Source organism: Saccopteryx bilineata, chromosome 2, assembly GCF_036850765.1.
Source record: "Saccopteryx bilineata isolate mSacBil1 chromosome 2, mSacBil1_pri_phased_curated, whole genome shotgun sequence".
NCBI lineage: Eukaryota > Metazoa > Chordata > Mammalia > Chiroptera > Emballonuridae > Saccopteryx > Saccopteryx bilineata.
In genome coordinates this window covers 385722134-385748781 of record NC_089491.1, presented here as the reverse complement: position 1 = coordinate 385748781, position 26648 = coordinate 385722134, and the positions used below count along the sequence as shown (strand labels likewise).

The 26648-nt window shown below is 43.0% G+C and overlaps 1 protein-coding gene across 2 annotated transcripts in view; it reads left to right on the top strand.

Moving 5' to 3' along the window:
• Positions 1-532: 532 nt before the first annotated feature.
• Positions 533-26648, top strand: part of TRIM37 (tripartite motif containing 37) — a 99433-nt gene continuing 73317 nt past the window's right edge. For both annotated transcript variants that reach the window (XM_066264069.1, XM_066264070.1), the window contains exons 1-9: positions 533-953; positions 3306-3407; positions 6966-7006; positions 10330-10446; positions 13351-13438; positions 15259-15381; positions 18868-18991; positions 21440-21507; positions 24306-24430. In XM_066264069.1, coding sequence (XP_066120166.1) covers positions 933-953; positions 3306-3407; positions 6966-7006; positions 10330-10446; positions 13351-13438; positions 15259-15381; positions 18868-18991; positions 21440-21507; positions 24306-24430 — 809 coding nt within the window. In that variant the 5' untranslated portion in view covers positions 533-932. The remainder of the gene's footprint in view (positions 954-3305; positions 3408-6965; positions 7007-10329; positions 10447-13350; positions 13439-15258; positions 15382-18867; positions 18992-21439; positions 21508-24305; positions 24431-26648) is intronic.

Below are 26648 nucleotides of genomic sequence, written 5' to 3'. Positions count from 1 at the left end.
CACAGCTCTACGCTTCCCAGTGGAGCTTCGCTTCCATAGGTGGGGCGGAAGTCTTTAAAACCGGAGTCTCTGGGCTTCCTCCCAGAGAAAAAATACACGAGCAAGGAAGCCTCTGCACCACGGTTTTGCAAGGGGCGCGCCATAGATCACCTACAGCCAAATCACCGAGAGTGGCTGTTGAAAACGTGGGTTCGGTGGGGCCCGACTCTAGAATCGGGGAGTCCGAATAGCTAGGGCTGCGGCTCCGGAGCTTGCGTCTTCACAAGCACTCCAGGTGGTTCCACTCTTTGGCGCGCAAGTTTGAGACGAGTGGACCACTGCCCCTCCCCTGAAGGGGCGGGGCCCCGCCAATCCCCACGCTCCCGGTCGCCTGCGTTATGCGGGGTTCCAAGGGGAGCCATGGGAGGGCAGCCGACCGCCAAATTTCGTGTGCGCCCCCGCCTCGCTCGCTCCCCTAACGCCGCGCCCTCTGCGCATGCGCGCTGTTGCCTTGTGCGGCGCCGCGCCTCCAGCTGCCCTGGTTACCGTTGGTGTTGGTGGATTCCCTGCAGCGCCTTCCTCGCGGGAGACCAGCGCCGCCGGGCTCCAGCGGCGGTTGCGTACGCGCGCGCCGGCCCGCCCGTATCACGTGGGCCACGGCTGCCTTGCGGTCCCCGGCGGGTGGCTGAGTCGGGAGGAAGGAGCTGCGGCCACCGCTCGCCCTCCCGCTGCGCCCGAGGGCCGGCACGCGGATAAAAAAATGGCGAAGTGGGTGTAGCTGGTTCCGAACCTGAAGCGATGGGGCGCGCAGGTGGGGCGGCCGTTGGAGCCTCCTGACTTGGGAGCCGGCTTGTTCTTTGCAGTCGTTTGAACTGGCGCCCTTCCCCCGACGCCTAATAGGTCCGAGCACGGACTCCGCGGGTCGCGGAGGGCGCCGCCGAGAGTCGGAGGCAATGGATGAACTGAGCGTAGAGGTGAGGACGTTTGAGGATGGTGGTGGTTCGTCTCCTCGCTGCCCCGCTGGGTGCCCCTTAATCGGGTCGCTGTGCCCTAGTCCTGTCCGAGGTAGGGCACCCTCAGTCGCTGCCGCTGTGGAGAGGGTTGGTCCCGGGCGAGGGACGCAGTGCTTGGTGGGCAGCCCGAGGGTGCCGTGCTCCGACCGTCCCCGCGGCCAGGTGGTGCGTATCCTGGCGTTTTCGTGTTGTCTCGGCACCGGTACTCATCCCCGCAGGGGTTTTGCAAACTCCACCTGTGCAGAGCAGAACTGCAAATTCATCAGACGGCCGTGTCCTGCCGCTCACAGCCAGTTCTTGCGAGTTCCTGCGCGGATCCAGATCTCCGAATCCGTAGTCGTTCCTCCCTCTGCAGTGTTGATCACTGCAGTTCCTAGATTGAGGGAGGTTATACTCTTACTATCTTATTTGGCTGTAGTTTTGCCAGAACAACCTATTTGAATGCCTGACACAAACTGTGATTTAAAATGGTTGGGGTACTTAACGTAAAGGCTAGGAACGTTAAAAAGAAATAGCTTGGTTATTGCACATAATTGTATAACAGTTGTCCAATTTTGAATCTTCCAAATACTAAGGCCTTGCTTAGTAAGGCTTACTGGGCACTCCACTTGAAACTAGTTCACCGAACGGTCTTCCTGTCTGCAGCTCTCAGGTTCTTCCTGGCCTTGCAGAGTCGTGATTAGACTCGAGTAATTTTCTGTTTAATTCATGTGAAGGTATTATAAGGGTTTGGTAACTTTACCTTGGTTTTCGGAGAGTTTAATTCTCATAGAATGGAGTAAAAATAAATGTGAATTATGTAAAAAATAACATATAACCTACACTTAGTTATACCTGTTTACTTGCCAGTTACTTCTTTTTTTTTTTTTTTTTTTTTTTGCATTTTTCTGAAGCTGGAAACAGGGAGAGACAGTCAGACAGACTCCCGCATACGCCCGACCATGATCCACCCGGCACGCCCATGGGCGACGCTCTGCCCACCAGGGGGCGATGCTCTGCCCCTCCGGGGCGTCGCCATGTTGCGACTGGAGCCACTCTAGCGCCTGAGGCAGAGGCCACAGAGCCATCCCCAGCACCCGGGCCATCTTTGCTCCAATGGAGCCTTGGCTGCGGGAGGGGAAGAGAGAGACAGAGAGGAAGGCGCGGCGGAGGGGTGGAGAAGCAAATGGGCACTTCTCCTGTGTGCCCTGGCCGGGAATCGAACCTGGGCGCACGCTAGACCGACGCTCTACCGCTGAGCCAACCGGCCAGGGCGCCAGTTACTTCTTAAATTGATTCATATGAGCCTTGTTTGCAAAGATAATGTTTCTTCAATAAGGGCAGAATCTCAGGCTCAAATAAGTAGCACTTGGTTGCAGCATCAGGGCAGAAATATGGGTTTCTGAATTCTGAATTAGTTTAATCAAAGTACACTGCTATTAGGATATGTATCATTTAAAAATTTTAAAAACAATTCATCCCACTTGGGGAATTGCAGAAAAAGTAAGACGTTCATTTTGTTCCTTTTTTCCCCCAAAATTTTTTTTAAATTTAAAGGAGAGGAGGGGAGATAGACTCCCGCATGCGCCCTTACTAGGATCCACCCCCATCTGTGGCGGCTGCTCCATGCTGAAAACCAAGCTATTTTTAGCACCCGAGGAGGATCCTTGGTGCCATCCTCAGCACTGGGGGCCAGTGTGCTCCAATTGATCAACACTAATCAATTGAGCCTTGTCTATGGGAGGGGAAGAGAGAAAGAGAGAGAGAGGAGAGGGAGGGGGAGTGGGAGGAGTAGAAAAGCAGATGGTCCCTTCTCAGGTGTGTCCTGGCTGGAATTGCATCTGGGGCTTCCACATGCCAGGCTGATGCTCTACCACTGAGCCAACTGGCGGGGCCACATATTGTTTCTTTAATAATACAGTCTGCCTTTTTCCCCCTTACTGTTAACATGTAAGCATTTTTCTGTATCATGAAATAATTCAAGGGATATTTGTAGGGACTTTTGTAATCTGCGTTAACTGTGATAATTTAATTAATACTTGGAAATTTGGCTAGCCAGATTCTTGCCATTATAATTCATAGTTCAGTGAAAATATTTGTGCATGAGTCTACGTTTACATTTCATATCCTTCCCTTAGAATAGAACCATTGTGAAGCTTAGATGTTCTGAGGGACCTTGGACCTTGAGTAACTAAGTCTTGATATGGAATAAAGTTAAAACTGAGATGTTATCAACACAAAGTAAATGTAGTTAAGCGAATTATTTTAAGCATGCCTTTTATTCCTGATTCAGTTGCCTAATCTGGTGGACCTGACACCTTCCATTGTTTTCAGAGCATTGCTGAGGTTTTCCGATGTTTCATTTGTATGGAGAAATTGCGGGATGCACGCCTCTGTCCTCATTGCTCCAAGCTTTGTTGTTTCAGCTGTATCAGGGTAAGTTGTAATTTTTTTTACATGCATTTAGTATATGTAGGATATATTGTAAAAATTAATCACTTAAAAATCTTTTTCTTTACATTTTGTGCCCTTCTAAAAAATTTCTGAAAGGAATGTTCCTTAATAGGGAGACCATCAGTGCATATTGCTTAATACTACGGAGATGAATAATCAAGTGATAACTGCCATGAAATGTCTGGAAACCGAAGCCCACGAGACCCGATTGGTTAGCTCAATGGGTTAGGTTGATGTCCCGAAACACTGAGGTGGTGGGTTTGGTCTCTGGTCAGGGTAGATATGGGTCACCACCAATGAATGCACAACTGCGTGGAACAACAAATGAATGCTTCTAACCCCCCTCTCCCTGTCTCTAAAATCAATCAATTAAAAAATCCACTGTAATTTTAGTATGTTTACATTAATAAATCACTGCACATTGAACGAGTACTTTAGATGGGCTGGCCTGCATTGTGTCTGGGCTTGAGGAAGGTGAAGATAAATGAGGAAGTACCTGCCCTGAAGAAGCTTAAATCTTATCGAGAGAATGGACTTCGTGTTTACATCGAAGAATGTTTACCATCGTAAAGAGGAGCTAACGAAAGGCTGTGAGACCCAGAGGAGGGACAGTTTATACTTGTTTAGGGGGTAAGGCCCCTAAACAAGTTCAGAGGCAAGGAATAAAATACAATCTTAGAGTTAGGAGAGACCTTAGAGATGAATAAAATCCAGAGGTTTTAAAACTTGAATGTAGATGATTGCCTCAGACAAAATCAGGAGGAAGCTTAAGATGTCAGAACCTATTTTGGTTGTACATGAGGATTCAGTAGCACATCTGCAGACCACTTGACTCTTAGTGGATATTTCCTCTACTGGGAAAATCAAAGCCATCTAACATGCGCTTCTCCTTAGAATTTTTCTGTGGTTCCTTATTTTTGCCTAAGGAAGATAAATATCCCTTTGTGAAGAGTAGTATCTCTACAATTAAAATGATTTGCTTCCAGTCACAGCTGGCAAATGGTTGAGCTGGATTTGAACCCAGGTAATCTGGCTATAGAGTCTTTGTTCTTTGCCACTATACCACATGCAGAAGATACAGTATATACTGTGATAGTTCTCCCTCTCATAAACTGAGACTCAATCTGTCTTAGCCTTGTTTCCTCAGCAGTAGAATGTGGATAGCAAGACCGGCTCACAGTATGGTTGTGGCATTAATGAGATAAGCTAGAAAGTAATTTGGAAACTATCAAGTACTATTCTCTACTAAGGTTTTACATTCTGTTAAAATATCAACTAACCCTGGCGGGATAGCTCGGTTGGTTACAGCATCTTCCAAGAGCACTGAGGTTGCCAGTTCGATCCCCAGTCAGGGCACATACTGATGTTCCTTTCTCTCTTTCTTCCTGTCTCTAAAATCAATAAAATAAAAACACTAAAAAAGGAGAAATAGCCTGATCAGGTGGTGGCACAGTAGATAGAGCATTGACCTGGGAGGCTGAGGACCCAGGATTGAAACCCCGAGGTCACCAGCTTGAGTGCAGGGTTGCTGGCTTGAGCAAGGGATCATAGACATGACCCCATGGTTGCTGGCCTGAGCAAGGGGTCACTGGCTTGGCAGGAGCCCTTTCCTCATCAAGGCATGAATGAGAAGCAGTCAGTGAACAACTAAGGTGCTGCAACTACAAGTTGATGCTTCTCATCTCTCTCCCTTCCTGTCTGTCTCTCACTAAAAACATGAAATTAAAAAAAGAAAGGAAAAATAAATGAAGATAAAGTGGTAGGAACCATCATCAATTTCCTAACCCAGATAAAGCTTGCATTTGGAGGAGAAACTGCTTGGTGGGGGGTTTATTAAAAAACCCCATCATAAGGCCCTGGCCGGTTGGCTCAGTGGTAGAGCGTTGGCCTGGCGTGCAGAAGTCCCAGGTTCGATTCCCGGCCAGGGCACACAGGAGAAGCGCCCATCTGCTTCTCTACCCCTCCCCTTTTCCTTCCTCTCTGTCTCTCTCTTCCCCTCCCGCAGCGAGGCTTCATTGGAGCAAAGATGGCCCGGGTGCTGGGGATGGCTTCCTGGCCTCTGCCCCGGGCGCTAGAGTGGCTCTGGTCGCAACAGAGCGACGCCCCAGATGGGCAGATCATCGCCCCCTGGTGGGCGTGCCGGGTGGATCCTGGTCGGGCGCATGCGGGAGTCTGTCTGACTGTCTCTCCCCGTTTCCAGCTTCAGAAAAATACAAAAAAACAAAAAACAAAAACCCATCATAAAGTTATTGTTTTTGGAAAGGTATTCAGAAAATCTTAGCATTTTCTTTGTATATGGTATGATATAACTCCCTATCCAGTAATAATTAAAACTATTAAATTAATAGAATTTGAGGTTTTGTGGAGACATTTTATAATTGAAAGGCTTTATAAAACCTTTATAATTATGTGGAAACAAAGTTATCTAGATATTTAAGTTACTGAAATGTAGAACTTTTTTTTTACATAGAGAGGGATAGACAGGGATAGATAGGAACGGAGAGATGAGAAGCATCAATCATTAGTTTTTCATTGCGTGTTGCGACACCTTAGTTCAGCGGTTCTCAACCTGTAGGTCGCAACCCACAGGTTGAGAACCGCTGCCTTATTTGTTCATTGATTGCTTTCTCATATGTGCCTTGACCGAGGGCCTTCAGCAGACTGAGTAACCCCTTGCTGGAGCCAGCGACCCTGGGTCCAAGCTGGTGAGCTTTTGCTCAAACCAGATGAGCCCTCGCTCAAGCCAGATGAGCCCGCGCTCAAGCTGGCGACCTCGGGGTCTCGGACCTGGGTCCTTCCTTCCACATCCCCAAAACGCTCTATCCACTGCACCTCCGCCTGGTCAGGTTAGAACTTTTCTTTTAAAGATTTTATTTATTGGTATTATTGGGGTGGGGGAGAGAGAGAGAGAGAAAGAGAGAAGGGAGGAGGAGTGGGAAACATCAACCCATAGTAGTTGCTTCTTGTGTGTGCCTTTACCCGGCAAGCCCAGGGTTTAGAACTGGCGACCTCAGCATTCCAGATCAATGCTGCATCTATTGCGCCCCCCCACAGGTCAGGTGAAATGTAGAACTTTTAAGACATAAGGAAGGTTTTGGTATTTTGCTTTAAACATATTTTAGGTCCAGTTTATATATGTAATGTATGCACTTCAATTTAGTTTTATTTTCTAAAAAAGAATTTAGTAATGCCTTAAACTTCCTCAGGGATTTTATGGTAGGTTAGAAGTAAATCATCCCTGTGCTTTATATTTGGAAATGGCAGGGACGGTATCATTATTTTTGTGTGTGAATATTCACATCTTTGCTGTGGGAGAAGAGCTTCTTAGCTATTTTGGAATAGTTCTGTCCCTTTGAAATTTTGTCCTGATCACGATGATAATGAAAGGAAGACAGTAGGGTATCTACTATTTCTGTATCTATAATTAATGCAGGCATTAGAGAGTTAAACTCATTAAATTTGGTATATAAGAATTCAGTAGTACAAATGAAAGTCATGGTGTTTCTATAATCAAAATCTGATTTTTTTTTGCCTCTTCAGCGCTGGCTGACAGAGCAGAGAGCTCAGTGTCCTCACTGCCGGTAAGTGTTTTGCTATGGTTATTGGTGAATTCGGAAAATAATAAGGTGATAGAGTCAGAATGTACCCTAGTATTAATGAAATTCTTTCTGGAATCTCCATTTCTCCTTTGTGAATACAGATGAAAATAAGTAATCTGTCTAGATACAGCAGTGCAAATAAATGAATTTATGACTAGAATTAGGTACACTGCATTAACTACATTGTTTACCTTCTTTTAGAAAATCATGTGTAATGTTTTACCTTTTAGAAATAAAAAAAGTTACTGGTTTAATTTTATTATTATTTTTTTGGTGAGAGGAGGGGAGATAGAGATAGACTCCTCACATGGCCCTGACGGGGATCCACCCCACAGCCCCCCTCTGGGGCTGATGCTCTGCCCATCTGGGGCCATGCTTGCATCCGAGCTATTTTTAGTGGCTGAATTGGAGGCTCCATGGAGCCATTCTCTGTACCTGGGCCAACATGCTCGAATCAATCAAGCCATGGTGGCAGGATGGGCAGAGAGAGAGAGGGGAGGGGTGAGAAGCAGATGGTTGCCTCTTTTCTGTGCCTCCCCGAGAATTGAACCTGGCACATGCACACGCCAGGTCGATGCTCTACTGCTGAGCCAACTGGCTAGGGCCAGAAATCTTGATAGTATAGATAAATATAAAATAAAAAGTCTTCTGATTTTGTTATCCCCCACCTCATCTTTTCATGAAATAACACTTTCAAATGAAATTGTTGGGTTTGTCATCTATTCTTCCAAACATTTTTCTACGTATATACTGATATGTGTACTTATATATTTTTTTTTACACAAATGATAATACTGTTCTGCTCTTGCTTTTTAAATATAAATATGGTGGTAACTTTGTTGATGTATGCATATGTCATTTGAAAAATGTTTGCCTGACCAGGTGGTGGCGCAGTGGATAGAGCGTTGTGGACTGGGATGTGAAGGACCCAGGTTCGAGACCCCAAGGTTGCCAGCTTGAGCGTGGGCTCATCTGGTTTGAGCAAAGCTCACCAGCTTGGACCCAGGGGCGCTGGCTCGAGCAAGGGGTTATTCGGTCTGCTGAAGGCCTGTGGTCAAGGCACATATGAAAAAGCAATCAATGAACAACTAAAGTGTCACAACAAAAAACTAATGATTGATGCTTCTCATCTCTCTCTGTTCCTGTTTGTCTGTCCCTGTCTATCCCTCTCTCTGACTCTCTAAAAAAAAAAAAAAAAAGAAAGAAAAATGTTTGATTAATCTATTATGTGACCATTGTTGATTTATTTGTGTCTTACATTGACAGGCATTTAGATTGTTTCCACTTTTGGTTATTTCAGATAATGCTGCCAGACTGCACTGAATGGTAGTTTTTACCCTTTTACATTTCCAATAGAAGATATGAAAGTGCCTTTTCCTCACATTCCTGCCAATACTGGATACTACTAAGCTATCATTTTCTTGTAATTCTGCTAAGTGAAAAATTATCTTTTTTTTTTTTTTGTATTTTTCTGAAGCTGGAAATGGGGAGAGACAGTCGGACAGACTCCCGCATGCGCTCGACCGGGATCCACCCGGCACGCCCACCAGGGGCGACGCTCTGCCCACCAGGGGGTGATGCTCTGCCCTTCCAGGGCATCGCTCTGTTGTGACCAGAGCCACTCTAGCGCCTGGGGCAGAGGCCAAGGAGCCATCCCCAGCGCCCGGGCCATCTTTGCTCCAATGGAGCCTCGGCTGCGGGAGGAGAAGAGAGAGACAGAGAGGAAGGAGAGGGGGAGGGGTGGAGAAGCAGATGGGCACCTCTCCTGTGTGCCCCGGCCAGGAATCGAACCTGGGACTTCTGCATGCCAGGCCGACGCTCTACCACTGAGCCAACTGGTGAGGGCCAAAAATTATCATTTTTAATGTTTTTTAAAAAATGACTAAAACTGAGCTTCTTTAGAAACATTTTTAGCCATTTATATTTCTTTTTTTTCCCTAAACTACCTCTTAACATGTTTTACCTGTTTTTCTTCACATAGTTATCTTTTTTCATATTTTTAAGAAGACCTGCACTATCAATGGGAACTTTCTGTAATGATGGAATGTCCTGTAGCTTTGCTGTCCACCTTGTTAGCTACATGTGGCAATTTAGCATTTCAGATATATCTGGTGTGACTATGTGATGAAATTTTATTTTTGCTGAATTTTAGTCACATGTGACTAGTGGCTATCATTTTGGAAAGTATTGCTTTAAACTGAGAAATTAAGAATTCAGTCTGTAATCTAAATTGTCAATATTTTTTGCATAGCTTTTAAATTTTTTTATTTTAAGTGAGAGGAGGGGAGATAGACAGACTCCTACATGCACCCTGACTGAGATCCATCCTCCCAGCAACCCCCCTCTGGGGCTGATGCTCCTATCAGCCAAGCTATCCTCAGCACCAGGGGCCTCTGCTCAAACCAGCTGAGCCACTGGCTATGAGGGGAGAAGAGGGAGAGGGCAGGGAAGAGAAGCAGATGGTCGCTTCTCATGTGTGCCCTGACTGGGATTGTACTGGAAGCCTGGACTTCCTCATGTCAGGTCAACACTCTATCCCCTGAACCAAGTGGCCAGGGCCTTGCATAGTATTGTTTTGAAAATGGTATATTAACATAAAAATAAGCTGCAAAACATACTTTTCATTTTGTGTTTATCTTTTTTTTTTCCTCTTTGTATTTTTCTGAAGCTGGAAACGGGGAGAGACAGTCATACTCCCGCATGCGCCTGAGCTCTACCGGGATCCACCCGGCACGCCCACCAGGGGGCGATGCTCTGCCCCATCCGGGGCGTCGCTCTGCTGCAACCAGAGCCACTCTAGCGCCCGGGGCAGAGGCCAAGGAGCCATCCCCAGCGCCTGGGCCATCTTTGCTCCAATGGAGCCTCGGCTGCAGGAGGGGAAGAGAGAGACAGAGAGGAAGGAGTGGGGGAGGGGTGGAGAAGCAGATGGGCGTTTCTCCTTGTGCCCTGGCTGGAAATCGAACCTGGGACTTCTGCACGCCAGGCCGATGCTCCACCACTGAGCCAACCGGCCAGGGCCTGTGTTTGTTATCTTAACAGTAATATGGAATGTGATCATGAGCTCTAGTTTGAGGATTGTGTTCATTTTCATTGATAATCTCTTTCTTTAGCTTTATGGAGATATAATTGACAAAAAATGTAAAATATTTAGAGGGATAATTCAGTATATGTATGCATTGTGAAAGGATTCCCCTCTATTGAGTTAATTAGCACATCTGTCACCTTGCATGTTTACTTTCAGGATGTATTTATTTTAGAAAATAACCTTCAGTTCCTGAACTGGGTACATGTATCTGTCTTTGCAGTGCTCCGCTCCAGCTACGAGAACTCGTGAACTGTCGCTGGGCAGAAGAAGTAACACAGCAGCTTGACACTCTTCAGCTTTGTAGTCTCACCAAACATGAAGAAAATGAAAAAGACAAGTATGTCCTCACTTTCTCTGCTTAAGTAGTTTGTAGATTTTGTTAATATGTTATTTTAGTGAAACTATTGAAAGGGTTTTTAAAAACATTTCTTAAGAAAAACTAATAGCAACCTCAGTACTTGAGTTCTGACTAAGAAAGAATTCAGAGACAAGACCACTGAAAGAGAAAGTTTATTTAGAAAGTCACAGAGGTAGAAGAAGTGAGCTGGAAAAGAATGAGCTCAGGAAACAAGATACAGAGGCAAAAAAAAAAAAAAAGGGCCCTTGGATCTTGGGGCAGGACATGGGGAGGGAGGGAAGGAGAGAGAGAGAGAGAAAGAGAGAGAGAGAGAGATGTGTTGAGAGACAGAAGAGGAAGGAGAAGTTCCAGGAAGAGAGAAAGAGAACGCATCTGGGGAAAGAAGGAAGGGGAAAGGCACAGACACACTCCATAGAGCCTTCGGGATTTAAAAAAAAAATAACTTCATAGCCTGACCAGGCGGTGGCGCAGTGGATAGAGCGTCGGACTGGATGTGGAGGACCCAGGTTCGAGACCCCGAGGTCGCCAGCTTGAGCAAAAAAGCTTGCCAGCTTGGACCCAAGGTCGCTGGCTTGAGCAAGGGGTTACTCAGTCTGCTGAAGGCCCACGGTCAAGGCACATATGAGAAAGCAATCAATGAACAACCAAGGTGTCACAACGAAAAACTGATGATTGATGTTTCTCATCTCTCTCCATGCCTGTCTGTCCCTATCTAACCCTCTCTCTGACTCTCTCTCTGTCCCTGTAAAAAAAAAAAAAAAGAAAGTTTCATAGGTGAACAAATACTTCTGACATGGTACAGGTATCACTATTTAGAAAGATCCTTCTAACCCTTGATTGGTTTCTTTTATCAGAGCCTTTCAGAAAAGGAGTGGAACTACTACAGTTGCTAATCTGCTAATCTCTTTGCCTCTTTTTTTTTTTTTCTTTTTCTTTCTACAGAGACAGAGAGAGAGTCAGAGAGAGGGATAGACAGGCACATTCAGACAGGAACAGGAGAGATGAAAAGCATCAATCATTAGTTTTTCATTGTGCATTGCAACACCTTAATTGTTCATTGATTGCTTTCTCATACGTGCCTTGACCGCGGGCCTTCAGCAGACCGAGTAACCCCTTGCTTGAGCCAGCGACCTTGGGCTCAAGCTGGTGAGCTTTTTTGCTCAAACCAGATGAGCCCTCGCTAAAGCTGGTGACCTCAGGGTCTCAAACCTGGGTCTTCCGCATCCCAGTGCAACGCTCTATCCACTACGCCACCGCCCGGTCAGGCTCTCTTTGCGTCTTTAAAAAAATGTTTTAAAATTCATTTTAGCGAGAGAGGAAAGGGGGAGGGAGAGAGAGAGAGGGGAACATTGAGCTGTTCCTGAATCTGCTTGACCAGGGGATCAAACTGGCAGCCTCTGTGCTTCGGGATGATGCTCTAACCAGCCGAGCTGTCCAGCCAGGGTTTGAGATTTTATTTATTGATTTTACAGAGAGAGGAGGAAGGGGAGTAAGAAGTATTAACTCATAGTTGCTTTGTTTTAGTTGTCCATTGGTTGCTTGTCGTATGTGTTTTGACTGGGCAAGCCCATGGTTTTGAACCAGTGACTTCAGTATTTCAGATCGATGCTTCATCCACTATGCCACCATAGGCCAAGCCTCTTCTTTGCCTCTTGATGATTTATGGCTCCCCTTGGGTTTGCTGGTGGTGTGAATAGGTCATTAAGAGAATTTTTCTGGTGAATTTCTTAAAATTTAAAAGCTCCACTATAGATTTGGTGGTGTGGAAATCATGCTAAGTGAGCTTTCAGAGAATATCCAATACGCTGTTTCTTCATGATTTTGTTAATTTTCTATTTGATATTAAGATTACTTATAAATGAGAATATAAAATTAAGCTTAATGTACTTCAGCGATAAGCAGAACAAACATAACACTGTCTCTTTTAAAGGTATAGCCTCTTATTGTAAAATACACGTCCTAAACTTACTATCTTAACCATTTTTTCCTCCTTACCTGTTTTTTCCTTTTCTTAGCCATTTTTAAATATATAGTTCAGTAGTGTTAAGCATGTTCACAGTGTCGCACAACTGATCACTAGGGTTACTATAACAGAATAGCGCAGACTGGGTGGCTTAAACAATACAAGTGTACATTTTCAGTTTTGGAGGTTGGAAGGAAGCCCAAGGTCAAGGTATTGTCGTTTGGTGTCAGACTGGACCTCTCTCCTTGACTTGGATATGGCTTGTTCTGTGTCCTTACGGCACCTCTCCTCTGTGCATATCCGTGTCTGGCATCTTTCTTTTCTTGTCCTGTTGGGAATAGGCCCCCACGCTTATGACCTCCTTTAACATTATTAAAGGCCCTGTATCTAAATACAGTTACATTAGAGGACTCTAAACAGAAGAAATCGGGAGGGAGGGACTGCAGTTCAGTTCCTAACCAGGCCTATCTTCATTCTTCTGCATGTAGATATACAACTTAAGGGAAAACTTTAGAATTGAATTCCTTTTTCTTGAGGATCTGGTATTTGTGCAGTTAATCATGTGCCTTGGTTGTTGTTAGCATGGGCCCCATGTAGAAGAAGTATTTGTGCACGCATATGTACTCATGTAGATGTAAACACATAATCTGATGTGCCCCAAAATGTAATAGAAGGCTAGAATATATCACCTATAGCAGTAATTTTACAGATTAATAAAACAATACTTAAAAAAAATTGTGTTCTATTGTAATTATTTAGCTTAATTTACATAAGCCATGGAATACCTTTTATATTGTTTCCTGAGATATAGTTTAAAATTGGCCAACCTGTTGGCCCAAACTTAGGAATATATTGGGGTAATTATTTTTCAATTTTAATTTGTTTACTTTATAACTGTATTTTCTTTTCATAATCTATAGATGTGAAAATCACCATGAAAAACTTAGTGTATTTTGCTGGACTTGTAAGAAGTGTATCTGCCATCAGTGTGCACTTTGGGGAGGAATGGTGAGCAGAACAAATTCAGCATATTATTTTTAGTTTGAGACTAGAAAGCACTGAAATACTGGTTCGATTTTCATAGAAAAGAGCATTTTACTCTGTTTATAGTATGAAAATTAAATTATTCTGCCTGATAGTAGGAGGTATCGTTCTTTCTGTTATTGCAGAAAAACAACTTTTGTGGGAGATTTTGATGTAGGGGATGTACCCCTTAATATTTTAAAAATTATAAACTTATAAAATGAATATTCATCTTCAAATATTTTGTGTAGGATCAAGGTTATTTTTAGTTTTAAAAATGTTTTTAAATGAAAGGTCAGTTGATCTCATGTCTTGTCCACAGTGTCCAGTTTTGGTTTATTTAAAGTGGAACAACTTTGACCTTTGTGAAAAAGTTGAATGCAAACATCTAGATCTTTAATTCTTTATATTTTTCAATCTAATTCAAAGTAGTTTTTTAAGGCTACCTACCTTTATCAAGTCTAAAACGTTCATGTTACTTTTCCTAGAAATAGCCTTTTATATTTATGTTCTATTGTTTAATTACTATTAAGTTATATAATATTCACAGTAATTAGTACAATAAGCATAAACAGGTTTGATAATAAACACAATAGATTCTTGGTGGGGAAAGTCAGTTATAGTGGGAGTAGAAGTGGTTAGACATCTAGAGGTGCCTGGTTAGCAATACAAATTAATTAAATATGTCATCAGCATATTTTAGAGTTAGGCAGGCAAGTTGGTTGAGTAGAGCTCAGTTTGGAGAACTTTTTGTTGGAATTTGAATACTGCTGTGCTAAGTAGAAAAAAATCCAGTTGCCACAATTTAATACTTTAAATAGATTGTTTTTGCAAGAAGCAATGGAAACATTCCTTTTCATATTTTAAGTGGACATGCGAAAATTGACATTTTTTTTCTTAGAGACCATGACTGTGTGTTTTGTTTAAACAAGACAATTCCAAAAAGAACTTACCTGTTATAGGACATTTCTTGTAATAGAAGCTTAAGTTCTATTTACCAATCTAGAGAGTTATAAATTACAATACTAAAATTGGATAGGAAATTGATTTTAGGTTGTTAGCTCCAAAAAATGGTTCTTTGAATACAACTGGATTTGTAAGCCTAATTTGTATGGGCCTTCTGTCCGCAGTAACTGTGGCATGAGGAATGGGTTTGCTTTTGCTAATAGTGTACCAGGGGTTTTTTCCTCAAGTGTCTTTCTAATTTGTTCAGTCGTGCTAGAGACTGGGTATTCAGTGATTAACAAGACAGATAACGAACAACTAGTTACGTATTCAATCGTTGTGACAAACATTAGGAATAAGTATACAGTACGGATAAGGGAGATTAACTATGGAACCTGTCCCTCTAATACTGAGCTCAGCTCCAAAGGATGAGTAGAAGTTAAGAGGTGGAGAGTTGGGGAAGGAAGAGGAAGGAGAATTATTTCTGAATAAATTATTTTTGCGAAGGCCTGGTGGGAAGAAGTGTGAGGACATGCAGAAGGCTAGTGCTGAGCAAGAGGAGTGGCAGGCGAGGGTGTGTCCAGCGCTTTGGGCCAGGATTAAGATTTTGGTTCTTTGAGGATTTCTAGGGAAGTGTAAATGTTTTCCTAAACATCTTTAATTACAACTGGAGGATTTCTTACATGGGCTAAGTGATTTTAAGCACGCTGTGGCTTATTTTAACAAAGTCAGCCAAGAAGATAAAATTTATTTCAAAATATTTACTGGTTTTTTAGTGTCCATAGAATGTTAATAAAGAAATGTAAATGCAGGTGAGATATATGAAAATGTTCTAAAACTACTCTTACTAATTTAAATAGCATGGTGGCCATACCTTTAAACCTTTGGCAGAAATTTATGAGCAGCATGTCACTAAAGTGAATGAAGAAGTAGCCAAACTTCGTCGGCGTCTCATGGAACTAATCAGCTTAGTTCAAGAAGTGGTAAGACTTCTAAAATATTATCCCTTTAATAGTTTATACTATACAACATATACTTTTATAACATACATCAATCAGATGTTGAAATCAAGATTTGAAAATTTAATAGGCTATATTTATAGTCAGATCTCACCAACTTTAAACTAGCTGGGGAATTTTGGATCCAAACCCCTGGCCAGTTATGCATTTGGAGCCAAGAATTGCCTTTTATGCAGAAATAGAGAATCAGTTAATGAGTTAAATAAGCCTGTTTTTTTTTTTTTTTTCATTTTTCCGAAGCTGGAAACAGGGAGGCAGTCAGACAGACTCCCGCATGTGCCCGACCGGGATCCACCCGGCATGCCCACCAGGGGGCGATGCTCTGCCCATCTGGGGCGTCGCTCTGTTGCATCCAGAGCCATTCTAGTGCCTGAGGCAGAGGCCACAGAGCCATCCTCAGCACCCGGGCCATCTTTGCTCCAATGGAGCCTTGGCTGCGGGAGGGGAAGAGAGAGACAGAGAGGAAGAAGAGGGGGAGGGGTGGAAAAGCAAATGGGCACTTCTCTTGTGTGCCCTGGCCGGGAATCAAACCTGGGACTCCTGCACGCCAGGCTGACACTCTACCACTGAGCCAACAGGCCAGGGCATAAGCCTGTTTTATTATACAATAAAAAAAAAATTTTTTTTTTGAGAGAGACGGGAAGGTAGAGGGATGAGACGTATCAACTTGTAGTTGCATCACTTTAGTTGTCTTTGTTTATTGATTGCTTCTCATATGTGTCTTTAATTTATTTATTTATTTATTTATTTATTTATTTATTTATTTTTACAGAGGCAGAGATAGACAGGGACAGACAGACAGGAACGGAGAGAGATGAGAAGCATCAATCATCAGTTTCTCGTTGCGCGTTGCGACTTCTTAGTTGTTCATTGATTGCTTTCTCACATGTGCCTTGACCGCGGGCCTTCAGCAGACCGAGTAACCCCCTGCTGGAGCCAGCGACCTTGGGTCCAAGCTGGTGAGCTCTTTGCTCAAGCCATATGAGCCTGCGCTCAAGCTGGCCACCTCGGGGTCTCGAACCTGGGTCCTTCCGCATCCCAGTCCAACGCTCTATCCACTGCGCCACCACCTGGTCAGGCTCATATGTGTCTTGATGGGGTGGTGTCTCTAGCAAAGCCATTGACCCCTTGCTCAAGCCAGTGAACTTGGGCTTTAAGCCAGTGACCTTTGGGCTCAAGCCAGCAACCATAGTGTCATGTCTATGATCCCAGGCTCAAGCTGGTGACCCTGCTCTCAAGCTAGCAACTTCGCAGACCAGGTCCTCAGCATTCCAGGCAGACGCTCTGTCCATTTCGCCACCTGGTCAGTCTAGAATCAATCATTCATTCTTAGGACTCCAGCTTTGGGAGTTTCTGCTACCAAGAATGAATTATTTTTATTATTATTATTTTTTTGTATTTTTCTGAAGCTGGAAACGGGGAGGCAGTCAGACAGACTCCCGCATGCGCCCGACTGGGATCCACCTGACACGCCCACCAGGGGGCGATGCTCTGCCCATCTAGGGCGTCGCTCTGTCTCCACCAGAGCCACTCTAGCGCCTGGGGCAGAGGCCAAGGAGCCATCCCCAGTGCCTGTGCCATCTTTTGCTCCAATGAAGCCTCGGCTGCGGGAGGGGAAGAGACAGAGAGGAAGGAGAGGGGGAGGGATGGAGAAGCAGATGGGCGCTTCTCCTGTGTGCCCTGGCCGGGAATTGAACCCGGGACTTCCGCACGCCAGGCTGACGCTCTACCACTGAGCCAACCGGCCAGGGCCTGAGCCAGCCAGGGCCGAATTATTTCTTATGTCCCAAATTAGAATGCTGCAGAATTGAAAGATCACTATTTAACAGTATTCTTCAGATGGATCAAACAGTTTTGGTGAGCTATTTACCGTTTATAATATTTCTGTGGGAAAAATGAAATAAGCTTTAAACATTTACTAAATTTACTTTTGGAATATATTTTGTTTAAAGTTGCCAGAATGATAATTTATTTTTATTTTTATTTTTTTTATTTTTTTAGAGACAGAGAGAGAGAGAGGATAGATAGGGACAGACAGAGATGAGAAGCATCAGTCATCAGTTTTTCTTGTGACACCTTAGTTGTTTTTTGATTGCCTTTTCATATGTGCCTTGACCGCGGGCCTTCAGTAGACCAAGTAGCCCCTTGCTCGAGCCAGCGACCTTGGACTCAAGCTGGTGAGCTTTTGCTCAAACCAGATGAGCCCACACTCAAGCTGACGACCTCGGGGTCTCGAACCTGGGTCTTCCGCATCCCAGTCTGAACTCCATCCACTGCGCCACCGCCCGGTCAGGCTTTTTTTTTTTTTTTTTAACAGAGAGAGTCAGAGAGGGATAGATAGGGACAGACAGACAGGAACGGAGAGAGATGAGAAGCATCAATCATTAGTTTTTTGTTGCAACACCTTAGTTGTTCATTGATTGCTTTCTCATATGTGCCTTGACTGTGGACCTTCAGCAGACCAAGTAACCCCTTGCTCAAGCCAGCGACCTTGTGTCCAAGCTGGTGAGCTTTGCTCAAACCAGATGAGCCCGCGCTTAAGCTGTCGACTTCGGGGTCTTGAACCTGGGTCCTCTGCATCCCAGTCCAACGCTCTATCCACTGCGCCACCGCCTGGTCAGGCGATAATTGTTATTAATGAAGTTTGCAGACTATTCCTAACTTAAGATACTGTCTTCATTTTATACCTTCAGGAATAAAGATTCAGCTAATTATAATTTTTTTTGTTCTTTATACAGAAAATCGTGTTTTTGACTTGTATTTATACTAGCTACAAAATCATTTTGGAATATAAACAAGTGGATGGTTTCTATTTGGCCTTTATCTAACTACCTTTTTTCCTATTGTCTTGGCAATGTTGTAATTTGATCATTAGGGAGAGTGTTCTAGGTTGAGATTTTCACTGCTTGTGTTTAAAACAGTATAGGAAATGCTACAAAATCTTTATCTGCAACCTTTGAAAATATTTTTTTCTGTGTTACGAAAAAAATGAAAAACTTTGTAAATTAGAGTAGATATGGTTTAAAAATTTTTTTAAGCTTATTTTAGGGTTTTGCATGATATAAACTGTCTCCAATATACTTTTATTTTCAAGTGGTGGTTTCTTATTGGAGATACAATTGGGGCAGTGAGTATGTGTTCTGCGTACATATGTTACCCAAACCAACTTTTGTAATTACATACCTTTTATTTGTTAATTGTTTATTAACTTATTTATTGTTTTTTATTGTTTTCTTTTAAGAATCTTTTCTTCCCAATTCAGTTCAGTGTACAATGTTTTCTAAAACAATGAGTTTCCTATGATATGTGAACAATTAAAATGTATTATTGGCTTACTTTTAAAGAGGAAATCAATTGACCTTAAGAATAATTGCAGTGATTATTTTAATGTCTGTTTGCTTCTATTTTAAATTTTTTCAATTAAAATATTTTTACCTGTTACCTCTCTAGGAAAGAAACGTAGAAGCTGTAAGAAATGCGAAGGATGAGCGTGTTCGGGAAATCAGGAACGCAGTGGAGATGATGATTGCCCGGCTGGACACACAACTGAAGAATAAGCTTGTGACTCTGATGGGTGAGTGTTCTCTGTGCTGCGGGGGTGCCTGGTGCTTTGAGTATTCTTGATTTTCAGCCTTTGAAGAGAAATGGTTGGTGACTTGTTAGGCTAGTAAAAGATTGGTTTAAAAAAATGAAAGTTCCTCCTATTAAGTGTTCCTGTTTTCAAAGACATAACTCTAAATTAATATAACTTCTGTTAGCCCCCTTGGATATGCTTCCAGCTCTTTAAAATTTGTGATTAAAAATAAAATGGTCAGACCCTGGCCAATTGGCTCAGTGGTAGAGCATCGGCCCGGTGTGTGGATGTCCCGAGTTCTATTCCTGGTCAGGGCATACAGGAGAAGCAGCCATCTGCTTCTCCACCCTTCCCCCTCTCCTTCCTCTCTGTCTCTCTCTTCTCCTCCTACAGCCAAAGCTCCACTGAGGCAAAGTTGGCCCAAGTGCTGAGGATGGCTCCATGGCCTTACCTCAGGCACTAGAATGGCTCCAGTTGCAATGGAGCAACGGCTCAGATGGGCAGAGAGAGCATCACCTCCTGGTGGGCATGCCAGGTGAATCCCTGACCGGCACATGCAGGAGTATGTCTCTCTACCTCCCCACTTCTCACTTCAGAAAAATACAAAAAAAATAATAAAATGGTCTTACTAGGCACACATGCCCATCCTGTTGACTTTTTTTTTAAAACAAGTAGAGCAGTTTCTTCCTTTTTAAAAAAAATTTTTATTCATTTAACAGAGACAGGAACATCCATCGATTCCTGCATGTGCCCTGACTAGGGACCAAAATGGCAACCTTTGTGCTTTGGGATGAAGCTTTATCCAACTGAGCTATTCAGTTGGGGTCATTTCTTCCGTTTTTAAAAAATTATTGATTGATTGGTTTTTAGAGAGACAGAAACATCAATTTTTGTTGATCTACTTATTTATGCATTCATTGGTTGATTCTTGTATGTGTTCTGCCCAGGGATAGAACCTGCAACCTTGGTGTATCAGAAAACGCTCTAACCAACTGAGCTACCCAGCCAGGGGATCTTTCTTCCTTTTTGATAATTATTTCTGTAATAATAATTCCTTTATTCCTGTATGTTTCATTTCTAGAGACTATATTGGGGGAGGGGCCATTCTTTTTTTTACAGGTTCTTATGTTCAAAGAACATACATTTTGTTGACATTAAACATAAATATATGGCCCACTTACTGCATTCTTTTTAAGCTGCAATTAAATTTTGGGGAGGAATTATTTCAGAACAGTGGACTGAATAAAAAATTTACTTTTCTAGATCTTTTTTTTTTTTTAATCTAGATCTTTAGAGTCCTTTTGGAAGAAGCAGTAACATCAATTTCATTTTTTTTTAATGCAAGATAGGGAGAGGAACAGACAGGGATAGACAGGAAGGAAGAAAGATGAGAAGTATCAACTTATAGTTGTGACACTTTAATTGTTCATTGATTGCTTCTCACATGTGCCTTGACCTGGGCAGAGGACTGCAGCCAAGCCAGTGACCTCTTGCTCGAGCCAGTGACCTTGGGCTTCAAGCCACAGACCTTTGGGCTTAAATCAGTGACCATGGGGTCATGTCTATGATCCCATGCTTAAGCTGGTGACCCCACATTCAAGCTGGTGAGCTCACAATCAAGGTGTTGACCTTGGGGTTTCGAAACTCAGCATCCCAGGTTGACGTTCTACCCACTGCGCCACTGCTAGTCAGGACACAGAACATTAATTTCTTTACATATATTGTCATTAATTTCTTTACATATATTGTCATTGTGTGTGTGTGTGTGTATATATATATATGTTATGTATCTGTTTAAGATTTTATTTATTGAATTTTAGAAGTGTGGTAGGTGAGAAAAAGAGGGTGGGGGAAGAGGCACAAAGAAAACTAGATAGAAGGTGATGGAGGACAATCTGACTTTAGTTGATGGGTATGCAACAGAATTGAATGACAAGATAACCTGGACATGTTTTCGTTGAATATATGTACCCTGATTTATTGATGTCACCTCATTAAAGTAAAAATTTATAACAAAAGAAAAAGAAAAAGAGGGTGAAAAGCATCAACTCATAGTTGCTTTATTTCAGTTCATTTTTTTCTTGTATGTGCCTTGACTGGGCAAGCCTGGGGTTTCAAACTGGCAACCTTAGCGTTTCAGGTCGATGCTTTATCCACTGCGCCACCACAGGTCAGGAGTCATTGTAGATTTCTTAGATGAAGTTAATAGACCTAAATTGCATTTTGTTTAAAACTATAGTTAGGGTTGATTCTGAAATCCTTTTGTCAAAGTTAATACAATATTACATTCAACCTTTTAAAGCTCTGGGAATATTTTTTAGGGTAGGTGTAATGAACTTTTGCTTTTCTAAAATTGATTCTCTGTTATTGAATGTATTTAGTGAAAGTTAATTGCATTCTTAAACCAATAATGAGCCTGAGTGTTGGTACTTTGCTGTTTTTAAATAGGTCAGAAGACTTCTCTAACACAAGAAACAGAGCTTTTGGAATCCTTACTTCAGGAAGTGGAGCACCAGGTAATGAAATTTTTTTTTTTAAATTTATAGCTCTAATTGGCTTTATTATTATTTATTTTTATTTTTATTTTTTTACAGAGACAGAGAGAGAGTCAGAGAGAGGGATAGATAGGGACAGACAGACAGGAACGAAGAGAGATGAGAAGCATCAATCATCAATTTTTCGTTGTGACACGTTAGTTGTTCATTGATTGCTTTCTCATATGTGCCTTGACCGTGGGCCTTCAGCAGACTGAGTAACCCCTTGCTCAAGCCAGCGACCTTAGGTCCAAGCTGGTGAGCTTTGCTCAAACCAGACGAACCTGTGTAGACCTCGGGGTCTTGAACCTGGGTCTTCTGCATCCCAATCCAACGCTCTATCCACTGCATCATCACCTGATCAGACGGTAATGAAATATTGAATGTAATAAAGTTATCTTTTTTGTCCATGTGCCTTAAATTCTTTTTTTTTTTTTTTTTTTGACAGAGAGAGAGAGAGAGAGAGAGTCAGAGAGAGGGACAGATAGGGACAGACAGACAGGAAGGGAGAGAGATGAGAAGCATCAGTTTTTTGTTGTGGTACTTTAGTTGTTCACTGATTGCTTTCTCATATGTGCCTTGACCGGGGGGCTACAGCAGACTGAGTAACCCCTTGCTGAAGCCAGCGACTTTAGGCCCAACCTGGTGGCTCAAACCAGATGAACCTGTGCTCAAGCTGGCGACCTCGGTGTTACGGACCTGGGTCCTCGGCATCGTAGTCTGATGCTCTATCCACTGCGCCACCGCCTGGTCAAGCTTAAAACTCTTTTTTAGTAGAGACTATATATATAAGATCAAAAGATCTGGTGATCTGTGTGCTGTATATACTGAGGATTTTTACAAAATAGGAATTAGCTGATTCTTTCAAGTTTTCTCCATCATGTTTGGGAACTAGATAAAATTAAGATTTCTGTTTTTTAGGAATGGAATTATTTTTACTGGAATAGTGCAAAGACATCGAACTCTATAAAAGATTAAAATCTTTTTGACATTATGACTTAAGTGGTGCTTTCGAGATAGGCTGCTATTGTCAATACTGATCCTTATCCTAAAGTTAGCATTTTTACTTATTAAGGAAATTTTAGTTAAATAGCAGTTTAACAGTAGGCATTGTTTTAAATTTTTGTAACATAGCAGTGGACAAAAGGGATAAGAAAAACTGTCTCATAGGTTGTATGTAGCTAGGTGTGAAGTATATAGTGAATGAATAAATAAAATGTGTGTTATTTTTTAGCTATTTGATAAATATTTTTAAAATTTTTAAAAATTATTTATTTATTTATTTATTATTATTATTTTTTAAAATTTCCTGAAGCTGGAAACGGGGAGAGACAGTCAGACTCCCGCATGCACCCGACCGGGATCCACCCGGCATGCCCACCAGGGGCGACGCTCTGCCCACCAGGGGGCGATCCGATCGATGCTCTGCCCCTCTGGGGCGTCGCTCTTCCGCGACCAGAGCCACTCTAGCTCCTGGGGCAGAGGCCAAGGAGCCATCCCCAGCGCCCGGGCCATCCTTGCTCCAATGGAGCCTTGGCTGCGGGAGGGGAAGAGAGAGACAGAGAGGAAGGAGGGGGTGGGGGTGGAGAAGCAAATGGGCGCTTCTCCTATGTGCCCTGGCCGGGAATCGAACCCAGGTCCCCCGCACGCCAGGCCGACGCTCTACCGCTGAGCCAACCGGCCAGGGCCTATTTATTTTTTATAGAGACAGAGAGAGTCAGAGAGAGGGATAGACAGGAACAGACAGACTGGAACGAAGAGATGAGAAGCATCAATCATTAGTTTTTCGTTGTGCATTGCGACACCTTAGTTGTTCATTGATTGCTTTCTCATATGTGCTTTGACCGCGGGCCTTCAGCAGACTGAGTAACCCCCTTGCTCGAGCCAGCGACCTTGGGTCCAAGCTGGTGAGCTTTTGCTCAAACCAGATGAGCCCATGCTCAAGCTGGTGACCTTGGGGTCTCGAACCTGGGTCCTCGGCATCCCAGTTTGACGCTCTATCCACTGCGCCACCACCTGGTCAGGCTATATATTTTTTTCTATGTTATCCTTGTGCAGGGGCCATGCAACATGAGTTTGATGAGTGGGGGGACACAGTTGAGCTCCTAGCAGTTTACAAAGCTGTTGTGCATGTAGCTTCATGATTGTTAAAATAAACCCAGCAAAGCAAGCTTGGCTGTTATTCCAGTTTTGCACATAAACTCTGAGTCCTGGAATTAGTGTGGCAGAACCAGGACTTCAAACTGGCTGTCTTGAATACAAAATTAATAGTCTTTTAACTGTTTTTATTTCACTAAGGTTGAATTTCTCACTTTTTCACTTTTTGCATAACTTAGTATTTCCCAAATTGATGTAGGTTAAAGCTTGTTTGTATTCCATCTTAAGGTTTCCCTGTCCCTGGAATGCATTTTTAGAAATCCTTGTTTGAAGGCCATAAGCCTGTGGGTTTCTTAATAACCGTGATGGCTACACTGTAGCAGTCTAAACTATATTTGTAGTTGTTTAAAACTGGGTGTACTCTAATATATAAGGAGAGGAAAATGATTTAAAATGTACTTTTAATGATCAAATGTACTTAGTGACTTTACTGTTAGAATGGAAATAAATAAACCTAGACTTTTTGTAGATTTTTAATTCTCAAACCCACTTTGAGTCATTCTATCTTTTTACCTCATTTTTTTTCAGTATATAACCAGGAGAATTATTATTTTCTTTATTAGGGATTTTGAAGTGCCAAAGAACAGTGATTTTGTTTATTCAGGAACTTTTTTTCTCACCAGTTACGGTCTTGTAGTAAGAGCGAGTTGATATCTAAGAGTGCGGAGATCCTCATGATGTTTCAGCAAGTTCACCGCAAGCCCATGGCGTCCTTTGTTACAACCCCTGTCCCACCAGATTTTACCAGGTAGGACCTGGTTTTAAATTTCATTTTCATGTTAAGTTTATGTGGAAATACATGTATTTGTTTCAAAAAAATCTTTTTTCTTCATTTTTTAAGATGCTGTTTATATTGATGTGGTCATGTAAACTTTAGTTTTATGCATGTATGTCTGGTTTAAAAAAATTCTGGTGGATGTGGACTTCCGTATTTTTGAGTGCAAAGAGAAGACGATAGTGAGTTATGAATTGATTTCTTCCTAGAGCTTCATTTTCCATTCTGTAGAAAAATATAATTGGTCACTTCTTATTTCATGAGTGTTCATTCGTTTTTTTGTTTGTTTGTTTTTTGTATTTTTCTGAAGTTGGAAACAGGGAGGCAGTCAGACAGACTCCCGCATGCGCCCGACTGGGATCCACCCGGCACACCCACCAGGGGGCGATGCTCTGTTGCAACCAGAGCCATTCTAGCGCCTGAGGCAGAGGCCACAGAGCCATCCTCAGTTGGCCCGGGCCAACTTTGCTCCAATGGAGCCTTGGCTGCAGGAGGGGAAGAGAGAGACAGAGAGGAAGGAGGGGGAGGGGTGGAGAAGCAGATGGGTGCTTCTCCTGTGTGCCCTGGCTCAGAATTGAACCCGAGACCCCTGCACGCCAGGCCGATGCTCTACCACCGAGCCAACCGGCCAGGGACTTTAATTCGTTTTTAAATTAAGATATACTTGACATAACCCTCTGTTAATTTCAGATTTACAACATAAGGATATGTTTTATATATGTATATATTTTTTAATTTATTGATTGATTTTAGAGAGGAGGGGAGAGAGAGAAAGAGACAGACAGAAAGAAACAATGATCTGTTTCTTTATGTTCCTGATTGGGGATTGAACCTGCACCCTTGGCGTGTTGGGGTGACGCTCCAGCCAAACAAGCTATCTGGCCAGGGCTGATATATATTAAGAAATGATCACCACAATAAGTCTGATTTGTAGTTTACATTCATCATCATACATAGAAAAAACATTTTGTGTGTGATGAGAACTTTTAAGACCTCTCTCAGCAAGCTTCAGATACGCAAAACAGTATTTTTATTTTATTTTGTAAAACAGTATTTTTTTTTTTTTTTCTGAAGCTGGAAACGGGGAGAGACAGTCAGACAGACTCCCGCATGCGCCCGACCGGGATCCACCCGGCACGCCCACCAGGGCGACGCTCTGCCCACCAGGGGGTGATGCTCTGCCCCTCCGGGGCGTCGCTCTCCCGCGACCAGAGCCACTCTAGCGCCTGGGGCAGAGGCCAAGGAGCCATCCCCAGCGCTCAGGCCATCTTTGCTCCAATGGAGCCTTGGCTGCGGGAGGGGAAGAGAGAGACAGAGAGGAAGGAGGGGGGGTGGAGAAGCAAATGGGCACTTCTCCTATGTGCCCTGGTCGGGAATCGAACCCGGGTCCCCCGTATGCCAGGCCGACACTCTACTGCTGAGCCAACCGGCCAGGGCCTGTAAAACAGTATTTGTAATTATAGTCATCATGTTGTACAATGTAGTCCCATGACTTACTCATTTTATAACCAGAAGTTTGTGCCTTTGACCCCTTTTTTAGAGCATATGGCGTTTTTCTTTGTCTTAACTTAGCATAATGTTCTCAAGGTTCATCTATGTTGTCTTATATTCATTCTCCTATTTACCTTTTGAGTTTACTTCCATCTTATTACACAGTGACTATAACTTGTTCACATGTATGTTGTCAAAAGGAAAGCCCATAAAGAGATGAAGTGCCGAGATCTGGAGATAGTGGTTGCATTCTACATATCTTTTTTGTTTTGATCTTGGGCAGTCTTAGAATTCTTCTGAACAGCTTATTCTTTTAAGCATGTTTAGACTACCTGGTGGTGTTAAGAGCAGTGGTTCTTAACACTGATTGTATGTTAGACTCACTTGGGATTCTTCTGAAAATTTACCAGGGTTGGCCCATACCCCAGGTCATTTGAGATAAAATCCCTGTGTGTTTATTAGTCTGCTTGGACTGCCATAACACAATACCACAGACTGGACGGCTTATATAATAAGTTTATTTTCTCAATTCTGGGGGCAAGAAGTCTAATATCAAGGTACTAGGAAATTTGATTTCTGGTGAGGCCTCTCTTTTTGGCTTGTAGATAGCTATGTCCTCTCCTCACATGACCTTTTCTCTGCATCCACAGAGATCAGTCTCAGGTATCTTCCTCTTCTAAAGAAACAAGTCATACTGGGT